Here is a 24,497-nt window from a genome sequence, read left to right as displayed (position 1 = left end):
ACAGAAGTGACCCTTGGACAATTATATAGTAGATGTATCATTCTCAGTGGTGATGGAGGTGACTCCGCTTTTCATCCCAGGCTTTCTTTGGCTTTTTGCCTTTACCTGGAGTGTAAGAAATGGGGTGTGAATGGGTTTACGATGGCGCTCTCTTTCATTTACCTTTTTAATATGAATGCCATATAATCTGGTAATTATTAATAACACATGTATAGATAATTGTCCAATATATAAAAAGCATAATCTGTACCCACAGTAAAGTCTTTTCTCACCTTACAGATGGTTACCTCCGGATCGATTGTCTAAACTTCAAGTAAGTACACTTTTGAGACCTAAATAGTGAGTTTTCCCATATGTGTAAATGGACCAAAAAATAAAAAATAATGTATGATTTAAAAATCTGTTGGCTACTACCAATCTATGACGATTTAATGGGATAGTGTCACCATCAAAAGTTCCCTTAAAGCTACAGCATGTTGCTGACTGCTGCGGGATCTCGTGCTGGAAGTAGTCGAGCGTCTTAAGCCAAACTTTTCCTGGCAGTACCATAGACAATGAATAGAGCCACGGTTCAGTATGTGAAGAAGCCCATTCTCAGGGGGCTAATCAGGGAGACCCTCAGTGATCAGAATATGACTCTATATCCTATATCCAAGGGGTAACGTGTCTCCTTGCGGAGAGTGACATGTCAAGTCTGTCATGGCAAAGTGAGGAGACTTTTAAGCCTTGCAACGGCTTAAATATGCAAAGTGTCTCTTCAGAGAGGAAGAGGACTGAACTCTAGTTGGAAGTAGTCAATATCGACCCTTTAATGAACCTTGTCACATGACTTGGAATAAAAGCCAAAGTCACGTGACCAGGCTCGTTAAAGGGTCAATATTGACTCTTCGCATTGCTACTTCCAACAGGTGGCGCTATAGAGTTCTAGTCCTCTTCCTCTCTAAAGAGACAATTTGCATCTCTAAATCCTGTAGATGGTGGATACAATTCAGTAATGGGAATTCTACAGGAAAACACTGCTGCCTCCTTCCAAAAACAGTGGCGCATCTAATCACAAGTTGTGTGTAGTATTAAACCCCAGCCCCATTAACTTTAGTAAAGCTGCAATATCCGAGACAACCTATGGATGGTTGTGCTGCTCTTTCTGGGGAAAAAAAAAGAAGAAAAGGAACCCCTTATAATTTATTGAATGATTCTTAATAATTTTTTTTTTTTCACAGAATGGAAGATCATGAGTAAAAATAAAATAACTTCTCTCGTGTCATCTATCGCTGCTTAACTTCAGCGGTTTCTCCTGGACGTCTTCCATTATTTTACTATGCGTTAAAATGTTTGGGTTTTATTTTATTCCTTTAGATTTCTTTATCTTTTTGGGGAACTAAAAAACAGAAGTCGCCAACTCTCCCAAAACGTAAAGGTGGAGACCTCCAGGACTCCTTGAGCTGTTGGCAAATTTCTTGAACGCTACCCAAAGTGTTATTTTTTTTTTTCACTACCGTTTTCAGACATTGCAGCAAAATTATTTTTATTTTTTTGCAAAAAATGTTGCTGTTTTAATCATTTTTTTTTTTAATTATCGCAGCAAAAACGCATTTTTTGATATCTGAAAACCGTAATGAAAAACCGCATTTTGTAAAATGAAGCCTAAAGATGGCGCACTGTATGTTTGGGCTGCGGAGGAAGCGGCTTCCAAAATAAGACATCGGTAAGAATGTCCAAAAAGTTGGTAGTCGACTAAATTCTCATTTGTCTAGACAAGTTTACACCGAACAGTTTTATGAAATCTTGCATAAGAAAAACTTAGGCCTAGAAATAAGAGTGGACAATCGTAGAATTGTTTGCAGAATTTCAGAAATCTTTGGTGGAAGGCTGTAGACTTTAATGCTTTAATAAATAAATAATAAAGTGCTATTTATATGTATCAGAATGTATCATTGCTATATATTTTGTAGTAAATAAAAATAAAAATTCCTGCTGTGAAATTTTTATTTTTTTTGGCTAACTTTTTTTTTCACACCCATTATATTCAATAATAAATAATAATAATATTTCACACACCTTGATTTAGGCACATTTTCTGGATGATTTTTGATAGAAAATAGGAGAAAATTAAATTGTCTACACACAATAAATTTCAGTATGACTATTGCATTTAGGCAAAACCATTTTTATTTTATTTATTTTATTTTTTTGTCATGTCTACATTTTAGAATATTTTTTTGCAATGATGACAGGAAATATTTTCTTGCCATCCAGAAAGAAATATCTGAAAAATAAAAATTCTACACTTGAAATGCTATAAAAAAAAAAAACACCACGTGAACATCACCTTGTACATTTGGTTTAAAATATTTTTTTCAGAACTGGCAAAAAAAACAAAAAAGTCTTTTTAACTTTAGAAAACTGCAGGCGTTTGTTACAATTGTCTAAATATGCTGGTAAACTAGTTTAACACCTACAATGATTGAAGTGAATAAATAATAAAGAAAAGGTCAATTATGTATTAAATATTTAAAGCGAAATCATTTTGCTTAAATGTTAAGGCAGGTACAGTATAATGTTTCCTAGTATATTTCATTGTGGCTACATTCTTAGACAAATCATCAAGTCAATATATTTTTCTGTTTTTTTCTTCCCCCTTTTGTAATAGGAGCTTTTGGTGGAGTAATGGATAAAATTGTAATAATTCCTTAAGTTTATTTTTTTGATTTGATAAGTGCAGGCAGCAGCTCCTGGTAGAACACTTCCAATTATTATGTACCAGTTATTATTTTTTCCCTTTTTATATTGCTGGCTCTGAGTTACAACATGTTTTATATATTTAAAAATAACTATAGATGGTCATATTTAAGATGTATAAACCATCATACAAAAAAGGGGGGAAAAAAATCTCAATTTTATTTAAAGGGGGTTATCCACTACTAGGAAAACCACTTCTGAATCCCTGTGTTTCCCCCAGTAAAATAATTACACTCATACTCATCTTGGGTTCCGGCGATGTAACAATGCCCCCAGGGGAGCCAGTGCCAATGCCGGAGGTGCCTTTAAGTCTTATTATTTTATTGGGGGGGGGGGGGACTTAAATATCGAAAAGGGCTTGTCTGAGTAGTGGACAATCCCTTTAAAGGCGAGTCCCCAGAATTGACGTTATTGCCTACCTATAGGATAGGGGATTACTTACTGATCGCTGTGGATCTGACTGTAGGAACCCTACAGCGATCTCAAGATCAGGCTCTGGAACCTGGTATATGGCCTCTGCTGTTCCTGAATGAGTGGGGGCATGTGCGCTCAACCTGCGCTCCTTTCATTGTCTATTGGACTGCAGGAGAAAGTTGAGTACAGCGCTCGGTTGTTTTCAGGATAGACAATGAGTTGAGCGGAGGTTGAGCAGGCGCACGTTAAGCTTCATGCAAGATGGTTCTCAGGATCCAGAACCCTAATCTCAGAGTCACTGGTGATGGCATCATCACCTCTTCTATTGGGTTTTTACTGCACTTGGGGCTAGTTTCAGCACTCCCATAGACAATGAATAGGGCAACCTTCTTCCATTCAGACAGGATTCTGCAGAGTTTCGATTTCCAACTTGTTGCAGGTCCTGGCATTCAGACCCCAATGAACAGCAGAGTTATCACGTCTCCTATGGAAAGGTGATAACTTTCTACAAAACCCAAGGAAAAAGGCTGACGTTTGTGTGTGTCCACATATAACAAACAGATGAAGCGACAGGATTTCATCACACTGATTTATTGAAACTGTGCAGATCGTTTTGATAAATACGATATATGTTCATCATGAATATTCATTGTATACAAAAAAATTCTACAAATCAATAACAAATCTTCTGTGCCTACGTTGTGTTGCACGTGACATTGTGACTCGCAATCCTAGTGCTCGATATTCAGTGTAACGCGACACGAGGGTTACAAGATTGTCATACACAGAGTTTAACACAAATGGTAACAAACGTTGGTAAAAGTCTGACAAGGACAGTGGAAGCAAGACGACACAACATGGCCACCGGGACGGACTGCATCGCAACCATAGCTCTTTAAAAAACATTGGAAACCTCAGCCGGGGTGGCGCAATCTCTGGACACATTCCAGCTCCTGCTTAATCCTATCCAAGGACATGTTGTTACTCACAGGAATATCAGGCACTAAACCAGACCAACTAGTAGAAGTATCGCAACCCACAAAACATCCGGCTGCCTTCTTCTTGCAGGGCCCTCGGGGTCAGAACATGCGGCAGAGAATAAATTCTAGTGCTAGGTTATGCTGTTCTCAGTGGCGTTTTGTGAGGAAAAGGGTAGTTAAAGTGATTCTCCAGGTATGTATTAAAACGGTCCCAGTCACATAATTCAAATGGCAGCCTGTCCAAGTCATCTGTGAGGATGGACTGTGGTCTGAAGAATCATTACTCCTGAGACCAGTGTCTCAACTGGCAGAGGAGCTGTGCGATGAGCACACAAACTGGAGCCGCCAGAGAAATGTCTGACAGGAGAAGAAATAAATCCTCTCCTCAGCTTATTGAGCACAGAGGACTGAGATTGGAGAAAAAATAGTTAGTGCTTCATCAGCTGAGAAGATTTATTTCTTCTAATGTCACAGGCCTTGTCCATATCTCCCGGAGGTAGTAGGTTTACTTACGATATTGGCCTTCTGACAGTTGAGACACAGTTCTCGGAAGTGGTGGTTCATCAGACTATACCCCGTCCTAACACGACTAGTACGGGCGGCCGCTACAATTATACAATGGAGGATGCTTTATTACATTCTGGAAAAAAAAAACCTTTTAGGGTATGTGCACATGTTGCGGATTTTGTGATGTTTTTTTGTATACGGTTCCTATGAAAACCTACAGTATATGTCTTACAGTGTACATACTGTGAACTCTGAGTAGCCTACACCAGCAGTCGTGTATCCCTGTCTTTCATCTGCGCACTCTTTTGCAATATGTTGTTATCCAGAAGTGGAGGTAGTGGGAATAAAACATGATGACAGGGTCAGACTTCACAGAGCGTGTTTGTAGGCTGGAGCTCTGGAGACACAGAAGTTTGCATAGGAGCTGTATACATAAAACGAAGCAGTAGATGTACTATTAATTATTTACAAAAATCTTAAAACCTCACATGCAAATCTTGCCTGTCCCAATACTTTCTACCCCAAGGACGCCTCTTTGTATCATGCTACTTCCATCCAACTTCTTTGTAACACTTTGCACCCCTACATATTCTCCAATCATGTGTACTTACATGCACCTTTAAATCACAAAGCTAAGAGCTTATGTACCTAATTACTAAAGTATTCCGTCCTGAAAACAAAAAGGCCCAAGGTCGATAAACATAGATTTACTTTAATCTCTACGATCATACAGAATTGGAGATCACCTATTTTTCTCTGAATGCTAGATCAGTAGAAAAAGACATGGACCGCACATCCAAAAATCATACGCTGATCTATTGCTGCTAGGCAACAATTTCCTAAACGGAACCCGAGGTTCTGATCAGAATGTTACACTATCAATCTGATGTTCAGCTTTCTAAGTTTTTGCCTGGCGGCACTAGATCATCTTATGATTTTTGCGTTTTTTTTCTTTTCGGACAGTTCTATCATTCTCCGAATGTTAAAACTTGGACAACACAGATGACTCAATCTTGTCAATGCTAAATACAGATTGTTCGATGAGATCCTGTAGTTTTACCTGGGTTTAATATATAAATCTGTATGAACTGCAGGGTTGTAAACATAGGAAATGACTGGGAATAACATGAATTCTGGAAAAACCACGGAAAAATTCACCTTGGTTCATGGACATCTGTTAAACGTGATGAATCCAGAAGAAAAAAAAAGAATAACTCAACTCCCAAAATTTTTGTCTCAACCTCACTTTCCCTTTTGCTTCGGTCTCGAATGCCAATGAAAAGGAGTGGGATTTGGATGTATATATAAAAGTCAATAGTGGGGGTAGTAAATGGGGTGTTGCATAAACATTATCAACAGGATATACATATTATAAATAAGGGTCCGACTGCTGAGACCCCGTCTATCCCAAGAACAGAGGGCTCATATTCTCCTGTGTGACTGGTGCCGTACTGAGCATGTGCGACCACCACGTCTATGGACGGTGAGAGGAGTGTTTGCACATGCTCAGTACAGGTCCTTCACCCTTGTTCTCCGGATTGTTGAGGGTCCCAGAGGTTGCATCCACAGGGATTAACCATTTATCTCCTATCATGTGAAAAGAAGAAGATACTTTAATTTTCCCTAGGGGATGATTTTTATTTAGCATAATTTTATTTTAAGAAAGCTCTTATTTTTCGGATAATTTTCCTTTTATTTTATTTTGTTCGTCAGTACTCTGGATCAATTACGTGATCATGTAAAATTCTAATTACAAAAAAAAAAAAAAAATTCTAACTTTGTTCACAAACAATTCTTCAAAGTTTCACTCCTGCCTATTGTGTTGGCGCACATAGAAAAATAAGAGGCGGCTTATCATAATCTGACTCTAATATAATAAAAATAAATAAAAATTTCCAACTCTAGTAATAAATAGATTCAGTGCACCTTCTATCTAATAGTCTCAGATCCTAAAAAAAAAAAAAGAAGAAAAAAAAAGTGAACTAATCTTTGTAGGTATATCATCATAAGCAGCAGCTGTTTGGGGTTTGTGGTGTTTTGGTGCTGATTTTTCGCACTTTTACACATCGCCTGAGTTAAATTATACAACTTCTAAAAATTGTATTTATTTAAAAAAAAAAAAAAGCATTTGTATATTTTTAAAGCAAATGTACAATTGGCTCTAAGATAAATCCGAAATGCGACCTGATATGTATTTTTTTTATTGAAAGGATTTTTATCTAGATTTAATTGGGTTGTACAGGGTTAGGAAAAAAATGGCTGCTGTCTTGATGATACAGCGCCCCTATCTGTTTGTTGCTTGTACTGCAGCTCAACTACACCTAAGTGAATGGGGATGATCTACCACACAATACCTGTGCAAGGATGAGGCCATATTTTGGGAAGAACGCAGCCATTGTTTTCTAATTATGTACAAATCCTTTAACTTGGCAAAATATACATAAAAGGGGTTGTCCGGGACTTTTAACACTGATGGCCTACCCTTGGGATAGATAATCGATGTCTGATCGGTGGGGGTGCGACACATGCCAATGATTAGTTTCTGCCGGTGTCGTCGGCGGTTGACAATGCTCAGTTGAGAAGCTGCACAGCACAGCTCCGTCGCCGGAATCGTGGCAGCGGCCGGGTACTGAATCTCCACCCCTATTGATTTGAATAGGGGGCGGACTGCAGTACCAGGCCGTGGCCACAATACAGTTGACGGCGCTGTGCTGCTCCACAACTGGGCAGTTCCAACCGCCTCCGGCACCGAGAACAGCTGATCGGCGGAGATGCCGGTTTCGCATCCCCACCGCTCGGACACCGATAGGCCATTAATGTTAACTTCTCAGACAACCCCTATCATGTGGTCCTGAGAGTGAGAGGCAACTATGGTGCGAGTACTGCTAAGTGTCTCTTAACTGTCCTCAGCTCAGTAAGTCCTTAAAGTGGAGGACAGGCTGGTTGCTGTCTGACAACCCTATGGTTATATCAATAGGTTTTGAAGAGACCCTAAGTCCAAACTGAGCCCCCCAATGTGTTGTTGGGCTTCACCTGGTGTCAGAAAGGTCTAGTGCAGGTGCACCCTTCATGCCTTATGTCTCTCGCCAGTTTCACACTTCCGGTATCCATGGTCTTAGTATGGACAGTGATACAAGAACCGGACGTGGGTCTCCTGATCCAAACTCAGCAGCCTTATATATGGCTGAAATTAGGCCAGAAGAAAGCGTCAAGTCCAGATATGGCAGTCAGGACTCAGACTCTAAATGTCGGCAGCGTGTACCCGGCTTTATCCTGACCGTCATCCATTGCAAAGAGCCTGACTGAAATGCCTCAGTCCATAGCTAAGTTGGCACTATACTACCGAAAGGAAAAAACGCATATCATTTTCTATTTTAGCCAGCGATAGATTCTGAAATTAAAATCTAGATGGAGAATCCCTTTAAGTAAAAAAAAAAACAAAAAACAATCCTACATCTGGGATGCAACTTGAAAATGACAGTAATGGCCGCCATAGAACGAAAGAGAGCCGTGTATGTCGTGCCGGTGCTCGTTAGCGAGCTAATGTGGTAATTAGGCTGGCACACATTTCAAAGAAATCCATCGTGTGGCTACCTAGCCGCGGGCTTGCCAGAGAGAAGGAGCCAGAGAGGGACCCGTACATGGATCCACATTGGGAAGGGCATTCGGCGCTTGCAGAATCTATGCTGAGCCGTGGTCGGTGCAGGCCGGCTGCAGAACACGAACGTTGGGGCGTAGAGGTGCCCGACTTGTGCTCCATGACTTCATCTGCAGAGCAAAAGCCAAAAGTAACAAGTTATTACAGATACATTTTTTGTGTTTCCTACATTTTTTTAAGTAGTTTGGTATTGGCACCACTATTGGCGCGATTGTCTTTCTTTCATGGCGTTTACTATGCAGTTTTCATAACATACGAATGTAGAAGCCATACTTGTCAGTGTCCTGGCAGTTCGATAGGACAGGAGATAAAAATATAACACTATAATGAAAAAGTTCCAGGACGGAACGAAATATTGGTGATTCAAGTCTTCTGCTACGTTACATACTTTATTGCCTTGTGTTAAGCGCTTATTATAATAAATATTCCCACTGGGTGCGTAAAACACTGTACCCAGAGAGCTGAGCGTGATTGATAACCATTATCACATAGTTCCGGACGTGGCAATGCCCATTATATGTACTTTTATCTTTACACTAGATGGTGGCCCGATTCTAACGCATCGGGTATTCTAGAATATGCATGTCCACGTAGTATATTGCCCAGCCACGTAGTATATTGCCCAGCCATGTAGTATATTGCCCAGCCACGTAGTATATTGCACAGCCACGTAGTATATTGCCCAGTCACGTAGTATATTGCCCAGCCACGTAGTATATTGCCCAGCCACGTAGTATATTGCCCAGCCAAGTAGTATATTGCCCAGTCATGTAGTATATTGCCCAGCCACGTAGTATATTGCCCAGCCACGTAGTATATTGCCCAGCCAAGTAGTATATTGCCCAGCCACGTAGTATATTGCCCAGCCACGTAGTATATTGCCCAGCCAAGTAGTATATTGCCCAGTCATGTAGTATATTGCCCAGTCATGTAGTATATTGCCCAGCTACGTAGTATATTGCCCAGCCACGTAGTATATTGCCCAGCCACGTAGTATATTGCCCAGCCACGTAGTATATTGCCCAGCCACGTAGTATATTGCTCAGTCACATAGTATATTGCCCAGTCACGTAGTATATTGCCCAGCCACGTAGTATATTGCCCAGTCACGTAGTATATTGCCCAGCCACGTAGTATATTGCCCAGCCAAGTAGTATATTGCCCAGTCATGTAGTATATTGCTCAGTCACATAGTATATTGCCCAGTCACGTAGTATATTGCCCAGCCACGTAGTATATTGCCCAGCCACGTAGTATATTGCCCAGCCACGTAGTATATTGCCCAGCCAAGTAGTATATTGCCCAGTCATGTAGTATATTGCCCAGCCACGTAGTATATTGCCCAGCCACGTAGTATATTGCCCAGCCACGTAGTATATTGCCCAGCCAAGTAGTATATTGCCCAGTCATGTAGTATATTGCCCAGCTACGTAGTATATTGCCCAGCCACGTAGTATATTGCACAGCCACATAGTATATTGCCCAGTCACGTAGTATATTGCCCAGCCACGTAGTATATTGCCCAGCCACGTAGTATATTGCACAGCCACGTAGTATATTGCCCAGTCATGTAGTATATTGCCCAGCTACGTAGTATATTGCCCAGCCACGTAGTATATTGCCCAGCCACGTAGTATATTGCACAGCGACGGAGTATACAGCACAGAGCCATGTAGTATACAGACTTAAAATAAAAATAAACATATACTCACCCTCCGAAAGCCCGTTGAAGTCCTGGCCCTGTGTGCGGTGCACACGGCAGCTTCCGGTCCCAGGGTCGGTATGGGCGCAGGACCTGTGATGACGTCGTGGTCACATGACCGTGACGTCATGACAGGTCTTTCTCGCAGGACCTGTGATGATGTTGCGGTCACATGACCGTGACGTCATGGCAGGTCCTTCTCGCATACCATCCTTGCCACCGAAACCTGCCGCTTGCATGGAGCGGTCACCAGAGCGTCGCGAGGAGCGGGAAAGGCGGCGGAAGGTGAATATATAATGATTTTTTATTTTTTTAATTATTTTTAACATTAGATCTTTTTACAATTGATGCTGCATAGGCAGCATCAATAGTAAAAATCTGGTCACACAGGGTTAGCGGCGTTATTGGAGTACGTTACACCACGGCATAACGCGGTCCGTTAGCGCTGCCATTAACCCTGTGTGAGCGCTGACTGGAGGGGATAATGGAGCGGGCACTGACTGTGGGGAGGAAGGAGCGGCCATTTTGGCGCTGGACTGTGCCCGTCGCTGATTGGTCGTGGCTGTTTTGCCGCGACCAATCAGCGAGTTAGATTTCCGTGACAGACAGAGGCCGTGACCAATGAATATCCGGGACAGACAGACAGACGGAAGTACCCCTTAGACAATTATATAGTAGATTGTATTATAAAAAAAATTTGAATGAGAAGAATTTTTTGTGTTTTTTTTTTCCATTCTTTTTTACCTGTTTTAGTCTTATAAGGGGACTTGAAATTCTAAGCACTTGATTGCTTGTAGTATACAGTATGTATTGCAGTATATTATGCCCGTCAGCATTAGGACAGGTGCAGATGACTGTAGATACTCTCATTCGAGAAAAATGGACCAATTATGCAAATGACACTCTGATCAAACTCTGATCAATATGATCACAGTGTGATCCTATTCTCTTGAATGAAAAGAGGATGGAAAAAAATCCCCATCTTCTCCATTCTGTCAGTTTGTAGAAATCAGACTACAATCAGATGTCGACCGAGTGAAGTCCAATGTTTACCATGGACTCATTGACTTGCGATCTTTTCCTCTGGAAAAACTCTGTCTGGGGAGAAAATTGGGACATGTGCACGTCCCCATAGAATAACATTGCTCTGAGTGTGATCCAATGTTTTATCGGATCGCACTCGAACCGAAAATGTGCCCTAACACTGACATATATCCTATCATGCTCAGCCTCTACAATTATATAATAGGTGTAAAATGATGGTATATCTTGGTGTTCCTTAGGTTCCCGGTTGCCATACCAAGAAACTTAGACTGTTATCATGTGAGTCTTAAAAGTTGATTCTTGATATTTTTGAATGGCTGCTGTTGCCTCTTATATCAGCTCCTACAGCTTATTGTTTGCTATCTTTGCAAAACAGGGACGCAGGGTCATTGAACAATCGATGTCTGATAATATGTCGATTGACCATTATGTTGTACCCTGTAGCTTGCTGACTTGCAAGACAGAAGAGGAAAAACTATGCAAAAAAATGATTAAATACTCAAAAATGAGAGCTAAACTCATCCCACTTCCCCACTGACCTGTGGATGATAACCTGAAACTCAGATGTGGGTATAAAAAGTATTTATATTGTTCTACAAAGAGAATCAGAGACTCTTTTCAAAATCACAGCCTGGAACACTACAGGACAGCAGCCAAGACATTATGGTTCCATCACAAGGGACAAGGATTTGATATTCTACAGGATGTCAGCTTAGATGACCACGGCCCTGGCTCGAAGAATATAGATCTGCTCCACTGTCCATCAATGAACCCATGGATGCTCTTTTGGTAGCCAGGATTTGGACTCACCGGTCAAACTGAGCGCAATGAATATGTTTGGAGAAGCCAGGATTGGGACCCACCGGTCACCTGCTCCATGGAGAAGTTCAGAGAAGCCAGTTTGTGACCATCTGGTCACCTGGCCACGTGCCTCAATGAACTGTCAGTTTCCTAAGCTTATCTTTACCTCCGCTCTGTGGGTGTCGCAGGTGAGTGTAGTCACCCCTGGAAATCGCAGATTATATAATCCCGGCGAGTCAGCGGAAGTGTGATACTCTGTAATTTTGCACCATCTTGGGTATTTTTCTGGGACTGTTCTATATGTTATTGTCTGTTTTGTGGTTCAATAAAGTATTGCCATACTGTTTTACCCTCACCCAGTGTTGTCTGAGTAGTATTATGCCCACGGGAAAAGGAGAGTGGGCATTCGGTGGGATACGCCCTGGTCTATGCAGTCTCGGGCCACTGGAAGAGAGCACCCGCTGACCTCCCCGTGTCTCTCCAGAAGGGTTCTCCAGTCCTATGCTTTTGCAGCTCCTGCTTGGCATTAAGTGCTACAGCTTACTGCTAACCAGTTTGATGAAGTTCTTTTCCTGCTCTGTTTTTCCAGTTTAAGTCCAATCAGTGTAATCACAAAGAATAAAAAACATGTAGTAATGATATCCTATGGTTATTCAAGGCAAATACATACGGCAATACTTTACAATCAAGACACGTACCGTCAATGCTCTTAAAGTCCAGCAGATAACTGCGATTATCCACTTGGTAGAGCTGGAGACTCATCTTCACGTAATTACCGGTTACCGGATTCTTCCGTCGTACTCTGAGATGATAGGGGTTTACCACCTGGAGAGAGACATATTGTGAGGGCAGGCTTCTGACGTCACACACGGCTTTGAAGCTCATAGTCTGACATCTCGAGAGGACGGGCTGAGAGCTGCGTGCAAACAGCAATATGGCTAGGGGTCTTATGACAATTGGATTCAAGAAAAGAGGAAAAAGCCGAGTATAAGCCAGGACATGTTGTATGGTAAATGCTTTATGTGTAGGAGGACCAGGCTCCAACTTTTCCAGAAAACTTCATTTTTATATAAGTTTGTGAGCATGTATGTTGATGTGATTGTAACATGAGATTCTTCCAGGAAACAAAATCTAAAAGAATGGTCCACTAACGAGGAAATCTGTCAGCAGTCCAGACATGAATCCACGGTGTATTAGGGTGGGGCATTAAATTCATTTTTATTTAGTATGATTGAGGGGCCTGTATGAAGAACGAAAGCCCCTTGTCCACTAAGTGTGTCGAAGGGGGGTATGGTCTGACAATCTCACTCAACACATTTCATGACCAGAGTTGCTGTTGTCGCCCGTCCTGCCAAATTAACACAAGGAAATGCTACTGTTATAGCAAATTGCTCAGCTTCACTTGATAAATATTCTCACCTTCCATTCAAAATCCAGCTGCTTCATGGCTCTGTACACCTCGGCCATGATATCATGAGGTTTGCTTTGACTGCGGATCCCCAGGTGCCATTTGGCTTTCTTTACTGCTGAGGGCTTAGGTTTGGTGGTGTTCAGGGCGTCCAGTGGATTCCTGGCTTTAGGGCTGTCGGCAATTAATGGTGGCATTCGTTCTGGGTGAGGTTTGACTCCCGGAGGGATGTGCATTTCGTCCATAAATGATCCAGTGGGAGGACTGGAGGCGAGGTAGAATTCACTGGCCTGGTTCATGATCCTGCGGTTGTCTATGATAAGATGGTAAGCCACCGAGAGCTGATCTTGTGGGTCTCCACTGTACAGGCTGTTCATGAACTCCGACTCTGTGCACTCAAACTTTTCACAAACTTCTTTCACGGCTTCATCATCAATCACGTTGGCATCGTAGGATGGGTCTTCCGGGAACAGGTAACTGGGTAGATCCTGCTTAAACCATTCATGCTCTCTGAGGAACAAACAAAACATGGTCAACCAAATGCAATGAACTACTAAAATCCAGTGGATCCACCCAAAAGGGGTCTTGACATATTACATAGCATGATATCAGAAGGTTACATGGGTGTAAATTGGGGTCAGAATAGAAAATGTAACTTGCACCTCCCGTAGGGCACAATGAAATGTTTCCACTACTGGAAACTAAGAAATCTACTCAAACAACCCAACCACCTGTAGAAGAACATTCACCAACTGGTATAACGTAAGCATTATTTACTGGTCTAATGTAAAACCAGTTAAGTAAGGATGAATGTTTTGCTTATGGTTTGGCATCTTTGCCTGCTGGACCAAAATATATTGCCCATTGGGTTGACTTCCCTTTGAAACATTTCTTTCTTGGTCAATGGCTTCCACCATAGACCGTGTCTAGAGTATACAGGGCTGTTGGAGGTGGGTGTGACGGGACTATGGGGCTTGGTTTGACTGCAGCCACTCTACAGGGTATCCACAATGGATCGGCATCATCCATCCTATTGAGAGAAGTCATTAACGCAGACATTTGACAGGTCAACAATGTTCTTCGAAAGGAACTTAATTGAATTTGTGAACTTCTCTCGATAATCCATCACACAATTACACATTCATGTAAACTAAACAACATAAAGGCACGAGGACAAGATGGAGAAAAGGAAAAGAAAAAAACCTGTCTTCAGAATAGCGGCAGCTTAAAATCCCTTCCTGGGGGGGCCCCGTGAAGGTCAATGAAATGCGTGCATGGCAGCAAAGAAAACCCCTAGACGCGTTTCTGGCATTTCATTCAGGATGTGGGAGATTACCCCAAATACTTTCTTCCACGCTATAATACATTTTGCTATGGTTACAATGAACTTGTCATAACACAACTTAGCATTAAGCCCCACCACATCTATAAGTCAAAAGAGTCGCTGCAGCCGCCGGGCGCTCAGGGTCGGGTACGGGTCACGCAGACTGGCGTTAACTATTAGCTTTGAAGCATCATTCACTTTCTGGAGCTGCTTGATGGTTTTTCTTTAAGTGAAATGTTAAATCTGTGAAGATTCTTATCGTATAGACCCACATTGCACCCTGCTCCGACACATCTGTGGAACTGTAAATCCCACCTAATTATTTTACAAATTTTGCTAATTAGTTTAATTATTGTACTGCCTTTCTTTACACTGTTTTTACAGATGTGACTTATGTTTAAACTCTGATGGGTACAACCTGATCAATGTAATTCCTTAGTTTTGTCAGGTGGTGGCGATACATTGCACAGATTCCTCTACTGGATAATCGCTACAAAGATTCTGATTTATTAGTTGTGTTTTTTTAGTCCATTTTCTGTTTTGTCGTGTTGCTATTTTTTCTGCCAAATTCTTAAACATATTGCACGAAGGCTGATAAATTTTGTGCAAATTTAAAAGATGTTCTTTTTTTGTCTTTAATAGTGATGAGTGATTGTGCTGCTGTTATCTGAGCATGCTCGTGTCCTAACCGAGTGTCTTCGGTGAGCTCAAATAATATGTTTGAGTCCTTGCGCCTGCATGTTTTGTGGCTGTTTGTTAGGTGATCCATGATTGTCTTGCTGCTGTTGAACAGCTATGAGACATGTAGCCGCGGGGACTCTAACATATTTTTCGAGCATGCCGAAGACACTCGGTTAGCACCCGAGCATGCTCAGATAACACCTTATGTGACGAGCACGTTCGCTCATCACTAGTCTTTAACCTTTCCAGCGCCTTTTTAAAGCATAACAGTCACAGAATCCTTTAACATATAATAAAATAAAATTAAACTGATTTTGTACTCAACTAGGGGACTGGAGCACAAACACGCAAACATTTTGCAATATTTTGAAAACTTGCAAGAATTAAGCTAAATCCTCTGAAAAAAAGAAACCAAGAGCTCACGTTGCTTAGAAAAAAAAAACAAAAAATACCAGACGAAACCAAGTAAAGTTAACTTAAATAAGGTGCACATTAAAAAATGAATAAAGCACAAACATAAAAGTCAGGATTAGAACAAGAGTTACTCCAGAAGAAAAGGCTAAAAGACAATGATGAATCCCTATTGTCTTTCTGTGTCTTTCTGTGTCTTTCTGTAGGAATCCACAGTGATCACTAACACCCTGATTCACCATTGTCTTTCTTCTGGACTGAAAGTTTTATTAGTGACTTATTCCTTATTTATTTACTTGATTTAATCAGTTTTTTATTCGGTAATGGTCGGCTGATTTTGGTAACTCAGATGTTTTAGCCTAATTCGTCATTGATAACTTTACTAACTGCTGTAATATTTTTGTGCTATTGTACTCCATTACCAGAATGGGTTATATAATCTGTCTAATTTTATTTTTGCACATCTGAAGATTATCTTTTTAAAAGATAGGGTGAACTGTATCTCTGAAAATGTACACAAAAAAAGAAAACAGACAAAAAATAAATCAATGAATACCAGGAGACAAAAGAAAAAATATCACTTAAAAAATGCAAATAATGAATTGGCCCCTAAATGTTTTGTTTCCCTGCAGTCTAAACTTTGAACCCCACCTTTAAAGTGGGTTTATTACCATAAATCTTAAATAGATGCCTTAGACCTGATGGAGCCAGTGTATTTACTTTGGAAATACATGCATGTCAGAACGGCTTGTGAATTTTCCTGCCTCATAAAATGCTCATTAGAATTTTAGGATTAAACAACCATTCTGACATGGATTTTCAAAGTAAGTACTCAGGCCTCATTGGGTCTAAGGCATCTATTTAACAATATAGTTTGTATTGTGAAAAGTAACGATAGCTCTGCTTAATTACTGCATAATGAAATGTTCTGAAACTTTCTAATATACTTAATGTTTCAGTTGTTATCTGCTTGCTTTAGTGAATAGTAACATTGTTGCTAAAAAGAAAATAATCTGCCGTATCCTATAGAGGTGTATGGTTTGCTACCATGAATCAGAAGGGACTTTACCTTATGTCTTTGATTGTGGCACGTTTAAGGGGGTCGACCTGCAGCATGTGCATTAACAGTGTAGCCACAGAGCGGTTTAGGTACTCTGGGATGTAAAATACTCCGCCTCGGATCTTCTTGAAGAGGGTCGGAACATGCTCATCATCAAACGGCAAAGTCCCACATAGAAGGGCGTATAAGATCACCCCGCAGCTCCATATGTCCACTTCGGGGCCGGCATAGAGTCTACAGAATGAGAAAAGTGAGATTAGAATCACAGAATGTTAGAGTTGGAAGGGACCTCCTGGGTCATCTGGTCCAACCCCCTGTTCAATGCAGGATTCCCTAAACCATCTCAGACCGATGTCTGTCCAACCTCTGTTTGAAGACTTCCATTGAAGGAGAACTCACCACCCCTCGTGGCAGCCTGTTCCACTCATTGATCACCCTCACTGTCAAAAAGTGTTTTCTAATATGTAATCTGTATCTTCTCCCTTTCAGTTTCATTCCATTGCTTCTCGTCTTTCCATGTGCAAATGAGAATGATGATCCCGCTACACTGTGACAGCCCTTCAGATATTTGCAGACAGCTATTAAGTCTCCTCTTAGCCTTCGTTTTTGCAAGCTAAACATTCCCAGATCCTTTAACTGTTCCTCGTAAGACATACTTTGCAGTCCGCTCACCATCCTGTTAGCGCTTCTCTGAATTTTCTCCATTTTTTGATGACTTTTTTAAAATGTGGTGCTCAGAACTGGACACAGTGTTCCAGATGAGGCCGCACCAAAGAGAGGGATAATTACTTCATGTGATCTAGACTCTGTGCTTCTCTTGATACATCCTGGAACTGTGTTTGCCTTTTTTACTGCTGCATCACACTGTTGACTCATGTGCAGTCTGTGATCTATTAGTACATGTGCTGGTGCTGAGTTCTATTCCTCCCATTCTGTAGATGTAATTTTTGTATTTCTTGCCCAGATGTAGAATCTTGCATTTCTCCCTGTTAAATACCATTCTATTAGTCACTGCCCATTGTTAAAGCTCATCTCAATCCTTCTGAATCCTTTCTCTGTCTTCTCTAGTGTTGGCTTTCCCTCCTACCTTTGCATAGTCTGAAAATTTGTTTAATTTACCTTCAGTTCCCTTATCTAGATCATTTATAAAAATGCTGAGCAACACTGGGGCCAGGAAAGAGGTTTGTGTTACACCACATGAGACACTGTTTCAATTGGATGTGCAGCATTTGTTACCACTCTTTGAACACGATCACTGAGCCAGTTATGAATCCACCTAACCGTAGCCTTGTCAATCCCATACTTAGTCATTTTTTCAGTAAGGATTATATGAAATACTTTATGAAACGCTTTGCTGAAGTCGAGATATACTATATCTACTGCATTTCCCTGATCCACCCAGTCAGTGATTCTATCACACAAGGAAATTAGATTAGTCTGGCATGACTTGTTTGCTACAAACCTATGCTGGTTCTGGCTATTTACTGTATTCTTATCCAAGTACTTATATACTTGCTGTTTAATAATTTGTTCCCAGATCTTCCCTGGTATAGAAGTAAGTCTCACTGGCCTGTAATTTCCTGGCTCCATCTTCTTTCCTTTTTTGAATATAGGGACAACATTTGCCCTTCTCCAGTCTTCTGGGTCTTCTCCTGTTTTCCAAGATTTGTTCAAAGATTCTGACTAGTGGTTCTGCAATTTCCTCTGCTTACTCTTTCACTACCCTAGGATGTAATTCATCTGGACCAGGACATTTAAATTCACGTAAATTAGCTAAGTGTTTTCTCACCATCTCTCTTATGGAAGGGTCGGACATCAGGGTCCAATATCTTTCTTACCTTCCTGATATGACTTCAGGGGCTGCATAGTTTGGGGAGCCGCAGCTCGTACGCAGGAATTCTCCATCCGACATCATGTTAGACAGACCTGTGCGGAATTAGGGATTTAATGTAGGAAGATGTAGCAGAGCTGAGTCACAATGTCACCTTTGCGCTCTTACATACAACTGCCAGTGCAGTGATTGTGGGTGCACAGTCTGCACTGGTATCAAGGGCAGCTCTTCTATGTATATAGTTATTGCAGTCATAGGGGCTGCTACTGCGATAGGCCTGAATGGATATAAGGGTCCACTGTGCTGCAAAGCACTTCCAGAAGAAGCATCAGCATTCTCGCCTCAGCAGCTCGCACACAAGAATATTCCTACTGACTGATAGTAAGCAGAGATCTGAAAAATGGTGAAGGGTTTCAGATTTACGAAAACCATCTTTGTTACCCATAGCAACCAATCACAGCGAAGCTTTCATTTTACCAAAGTAGTTTAAGAAATGAAAGCACAGCTCTGATTGGTTGCTATGGGAAACCATGACTGTAGGAATAAATGAGGCCTACTTTGTGTATCATTTTCAAGGTCTTTCCTTACTGTCAGTAAATGGAAAGATTCTTGTTTACAATCATAGGCTGAAACCCGGTCATGGCCTAGTCCTGCTCCTGCAATGATGGCTAGATTTATAAGAACTGTCTTAACAGTTGTTCCCCATGGCAACCAATCACATCACAGCTTTTATTTTACAAGAGCAGTTTAAGACATGAAAGCTGAGAGCTGATTGGTTGCTATGGGCAACAAGAGGAAGTCTTAAGTCTATTATTGTATTTTATACTATGACTCCATTTTATTACATGGCAGGACCAGCTTCTCCCCCTCCCCTTGAAGTTAAAGGGATTTTCCACTTTAAGGAAAGTGGATCCTAAACACTCATAACAAACACAGCAGGGTCTCACAGTCTCCGGGGGTCTAGCACCGGATTTCAGTGTTTTGCTTTAGCGATCGTGACATCATGTTGACAACTTGCATCACCGCTGCAGCCAATCACTGAGCTCAGCGGCTGTGCCATTGTACCTGCCCTGCTTTGTTACTTTAGGTATTTTAGGGCCTTTTTGGTCTGTTTTCATGAAAGTGCAAAACCCCTTTAAACGTAGATAATCCGAGGAGCCGGATTAGTTTGCACAGGCCGCAGTGGAACACTTTGTACTGACAACCTTCAGCAAGTGACCTGCTCGCTGGCTACATTCCTGGAAGGCTTGTGGAGTCACATACCAAAGTCAGCGATCTTGGCGTTCATGTGCGCGTCCAGTAACACGTTCTCTGGTTTCAGATCCCGGTGAACAACCATATGTCTGTGGCAGTAATCCACAGCCGACAGGATTTGCTGGAACAGGCGCCGGGCCTCGGCCTCTTCCACCTAAAAGATGGGAACATGGATCTCAGCCGTGGAGAGGTTCATGCCTCAATAACCGCAAGACAAGCATGATATCCTGGGGGCCGCAGAGCCAGCGGGAAAAGAAATACACAAAACACATTACTTCTGGGTTATTCCCAGCTAGAGATGAAGGAATCTCCCGAAATTCATTTTTGGGCAGATTCACCTGACTCTTTACATCGCCTCCATCTCCCTGGTCCTCTGAGTTCTTCTTATCTGCACTGAGGCCCACGCGGTCACATGGGGGGGAAGAATGTCTATGTCCCCCCATATGACCACAGACTCATGGATCAGGAAAGCTGCAGTGACGTAAGGAGCCAGGTGGAGTGAATAGAATATGGTATTATTATATTATTAAAATTATTTTAATATTAACCCTTCCTGAGCCGCAAAATAGGGCTGTCATTTTGCTGGATTTATATAGGAAATGCAAAAAGTGCAATAGGGTCTTGTCCAAGTAGATAAAGGTTAGAAGAAAGGCAATAGTGCTCACCTTATAGGGTTGTGTGAGACACAACACCTAAAAAGCACGTAATCCAGATGCTGCAGCTTCCAACAAATGCCAGGAATTAGTGTCAGAAAAATGATAGTTATTCTGCGCTTACTGGAGTAATGACAATCCACTAATGGAAGTGAGATGCAGGCTTATTGTCAACGTGTTTCACAGTCACACCGACTCCATCTTCAGGACCACCATATGGAAGAACCACAAGGTTCTAATGGAAGTGAGATGCAGGTTTATTGTCAACACTTTTCAGAGTCACACCAACTCCTTCTTCAGGACCACCGTATATAAGAACCACAAGGTTCTAATGGAAGTGAGATGAAGGTTTATTGTCAACGTGTTTCACAGTCACACCGACTCCATCTTCAGGACCACCATATATAAGAACCACAAGGTTCTAATGGAAGTGAGATGAAGGTTTATTGTCAACACGTTTCAGAGTCACACCGACTCCTTCTTCAGGACCACCAAATATAAGAACCACAAGGTTCTAATGGAAGTGAGATGCAGGCTTATTGTCAACACGTTTCAGAGTCACACCGACTCCTTCTTCAGGACCACCATATATAAGAACCACAAGGTTCTAATGGAAGTGAGATGCAGGTTTATTGTCAACACGTTTCAGAGTCACACCGACTCCTTCTTCAGGACCACCATACATAAGAACCACAAGGTTCTAATGGAAGTGAGATGCAGGTTTATTGTCAACACTTTTCAGAGTCACACCAACTCCTTCAGGACCACCGTATATAAGAACCACAAGGTTCTAATGGAAGTGAGATGAAGGTTTATTGTCAACGTGTTTCACAGTCACACCGACTCCATCTTCAGGACCACCATATATAAGAACCACAAGGTTCTAATGGAAGTGAGATGAAGGTTTATTGTCAACACGTTTCAGAGTCACACCGACTCCTTCTTCAGGACCACCAAATATAAGAACCACAAGGTTCTAATGGAAGTGAGATGCAGGCTTATTGTCAACACGTTTCAGAGTCACACCGACTCCTTCTTCAGGACCACCATACATAAGAACCACAAGGTTCTAATGGAAGTGAGATGCAGGTTTATTGTCAACACGTTTCAGAGTCACACCGACTCCTTCTTCAGGACCACCAAATATAAGAACCACAAGGTTCTAATGGAAGTGAGATGCAGGTTTATTGTCAACACTTTTCAGAGTCACACCAACTCCTTCTTCAGGACCACCGTATATAAGAACCACAAGGTTCTAATGGAAGTGAGATGCAAATTTATTGTCAACGTGTTTCAGAGTCACACCGACTCCTTCTTCAGGACCACCATATATAAGAACCACAAGGTTCTAATGGAAGTGAGATGCAGGTTTATTGTCAACGTGTTTCACAGTCACACCGACTCCTTCTTCAGGACCACCATATATAAGAACCACAAGGTTCTAATGGAAGTGAGATGAAGGTTTATTGTCAACACGTTTCAGAGTCACACCGACTCCTTCTTCAGGACCACCAAATATAAGAACCACAAGGTTCTAATGGAAGTGAGATGCAGGCTTATTGTCAACACGTTTCAGAGTCACACCGACTCCTTCTTCAGGACCACCATACATAAGAACCACAAGGTTCTAATGGAAGTGAGATGCAGGTTTATTGTCAACACTTTTCAGAGTCACACCAACTCCTTCTTCAGGACCACCGTATATAAGAACCACAAGGTTCTAATGGAAGTGAGATGCAAATTTATTGTCAACGTGTTTCAGAGTCACACCGACTCCTTCTTCAGGACCACCATATATAAGAACCACAAGGTTCTAATGGAAGTGAGATGCAGGTTTATTGTCAACGTGTTTCACAGTCACACCGACTCCTTCTTCAGGACCACCATATATAAGAACCACAAGGTTCTAATGGAAGTGAGATGAAGGTTTATTGTCAACACGTTTCAGAGTCACACCAACTCCTTCTTCAGGACCACCATACATAAGAAACACAAGGTTCTAATGGAAGTGAGATGAAGGTTTATTGTCAACACGTTTCAGAGTCACACCGACTCCTTCTTCAGGACCACCAAATATAAGAACCACAAGGTTCTAATGGAAGTGAGATGCAGGCTTATTGTCAACACGTTTCAGAGTCACACCGACTCCTTCTTCAGGACCACCATACATAAGAACCACAAGGTTCTAATGGAAGTGAGATGCAGGTTTATTGTCAACACTTTTCAGAGTCACACCAACTCCTTCTTCAGGACCACCGTATATAAGAACCACAAGGTTCTAATGGAAGTGAGATGCAAATTTATTGTCAACGTGTTTCAGAGTCACACCGACTCCTTCTTCAGGACCACCATATATAAGAACCACAAGGTTCTAATGGAAGTGAGATGCAGGTTTATTGTCAACGTGTTTCACAGTCACACCGACTCCTTCTTCAGGACCACCATATATAAGAACCACAAGGTTCTAATGGAAGTGAGATGAAGGTTTATTGTCAACACGTTTCAGAGTCACACCGACTCCTTCTTCAGGACCACCATACATAAGAACCACAAGGTTCTAATGGAAGTGAGATGCAGGTTTATTGTCAACACGTTTCAGAGTCACACCGACTCCTTCTTCAGGACCACCATACATAAGAACCACAAGGTTCTAATGGAAGTGAGATGAAGGTTTATTGTCAACACGTTTCAGAGTCACACCGACTCCTTCAGGACCACCATACATAAGAACCACAAGGTTCTAATGGAAGTGAGATGAAGGTTTATTGTCAACACGTTTCAGAGTCACACCGACTCCTTCAGGACCACCATACATAAGAACCACAAGGTTCTAATGGAAGTGAGATGAAGGTTTATTGTCAACACGTTTCAGAGTCACACCGACTCCTTCTTCAGGACCACCATATATAAGAACCACAAGGTTCTAATGGAAGTGAGATGCAGGCTTATTGTCAACACGTTTCAGAGTCACACCGACTCCTCCTTCAGGACCACCATACATAAGAAACACAAGGTTCTAATGGAAGTGAGATGCAAATTTATTGTCAACGTGTTTCAGAGTCACACCGACTCCTTCTTCAGGACCACCATATATAAGAACCACAAGGTTCTAATGGAAGTGAGATGCAGGCTTATTGTCAACACGTTTCAGAGTCACACCGACTCCTTCTTCAGGACCACCATACATAAGAACCACAAGGTTCTAATGGAAGTGAGATGCAGGTTTATTGTCAACATGTTTCAGAGTCACACCGACTCCTTCTTCAGGACCACCATACATAAGAACCACAAGGTTCTAATGGAAGTGAGATGCAGGTTTATTGTCAACACTTTTCAGAGTCACACCAACTCCTTCAGGACCACCGTATATAAGAACCACAAGGTTCTAATGGAAGTGAGATGAAGGTTTATTGTCAACGTGTTTCACAGTCACACCGACTCCATCTTCAGGACCACCATATATAAGAACCACAAGGTTCTAATGGAAGTGAGATGAAGGTTTATTGTCAACACGTTTCAGAGTCACACCGACTCCTTCTTCAGGACCACCATACATAAGAACCACAAGGTTCTAATGGAAGTGAGATGCAGGTTTATTGTCAATACGTTTCAGAGTCACATCGACTCCTTCAGGACAACAATATATATGAACCTTACGTAACAACCTAATGGTTCTTATGTATGGTAGTCCTGATGAAGGAGTCAGTGTGACTCTGAAACGTGTTGACAATAAACCTTCATCTCTCTTCCATTAGTGGATTGTCATTACTCCAGTAAGCGCAGAATAACTTCCATTTTCCCAACACTAATTTTCCTGGATTTGTGGGAATTGAATCACAAAAATGTGGGATTCTTCAGAATCTAAAATTATTGGGAAAATCATAACAAATTCAATGAATTACGAATCTATTCTCTTATCTGCGGTTCCAACATTACAGTTATCATCACCTATCTATAATATATGTGGAGGTCCGACCACTGGGACTCCCATTGATCCTGAGAACTGGGCTCTGAAATAACCTCTCGGAAT

General features: G+C 41.6%; 2 protein-coding genes across 3 annotated transcripts in view; one reads left to right on the top strand and one right to left on the bottom strand.

Moving 5' to 3' along the window:
• The window catches only part of FYB2 (FYN binding protein 2), a 40,750-nt gene extending 38,764 nt beyond the window's left edge, over positions 1-1,986 (top strand). Inside the window, exons 22-23 of one of the 2 annotated variants that reach the window (XM_069738095.1) lie at positions 280-313; positions 1,221-1,986. In XM_069738095.1, coding sequence (XP_069594196.1) covers positions 280-313; positions 1,221-1,239 — 53 coding nt within the window. In that variant the 3' untranslated portion in view covers positions 1,240-1,986. The remainder of the gene's footprint in view (positions 1-279; positions 314-1,220) is intronic. The other variant, XM_069738096.1, reaches the window with a different exon arrangement.
• Positions 1,987-3,725: 1,739 nt separating this feature from the next.
• PRKAA2 (protein kinase AMP-activated catalytic subunit alpha 2) overlaps positions 3,726-24,497 on the bottom strand; it is a 35,676-nt gene continuing 14,904 nt past the window's right edge. Inside the window, exons 4-9 of the mRNA XM_069738094.1 lie at positions 19,824-19,968; positions 18,568-18,655; positions 16,739-16,963; positions 13,265-13,763; positions 12,544-12,670; positions 3,726-8,408 (exon numbers count right to left, since the gene is read on the bottom strand). Of these exons, the coding sequence (XP_069594195.1) occupies positions 8,173-8,408; positions 12,544-12,670; positions 13,265-13,763; positions 16,739-16,963; positions 18,568-18,655; positions 19,824-19,968 (1,320 nt within the window). The 3' untranslated portion in view covers positions 3,726-8,172. The remainder of the gene's footprint in view (positions 8,409-12,543; positions 12,671-13,264; positions 13,764-16,738; positions 16,964-18,567; positions 18,656-19,823; positions 19,969-24,497) is intronic.

This window comes from Ranitomeya imitator, chromosome 8, assembly GCF_032444005.1.
Source record: "Ranitomeya imitator isolate aRanImi1 chromosome 8, aRanImi1.pri, whole genome shotgun sequence".
NCBI lineage: Eukaryota > Metazoa > Chordata > Amphibia > Anura > Dendrobatidae > Ranitomeya > Ranitomeya imitator.
Note: the sequence above shows the minus strand (reverse complement) of the source record. Positions and strands in the feature narration are given on the sequence as shown.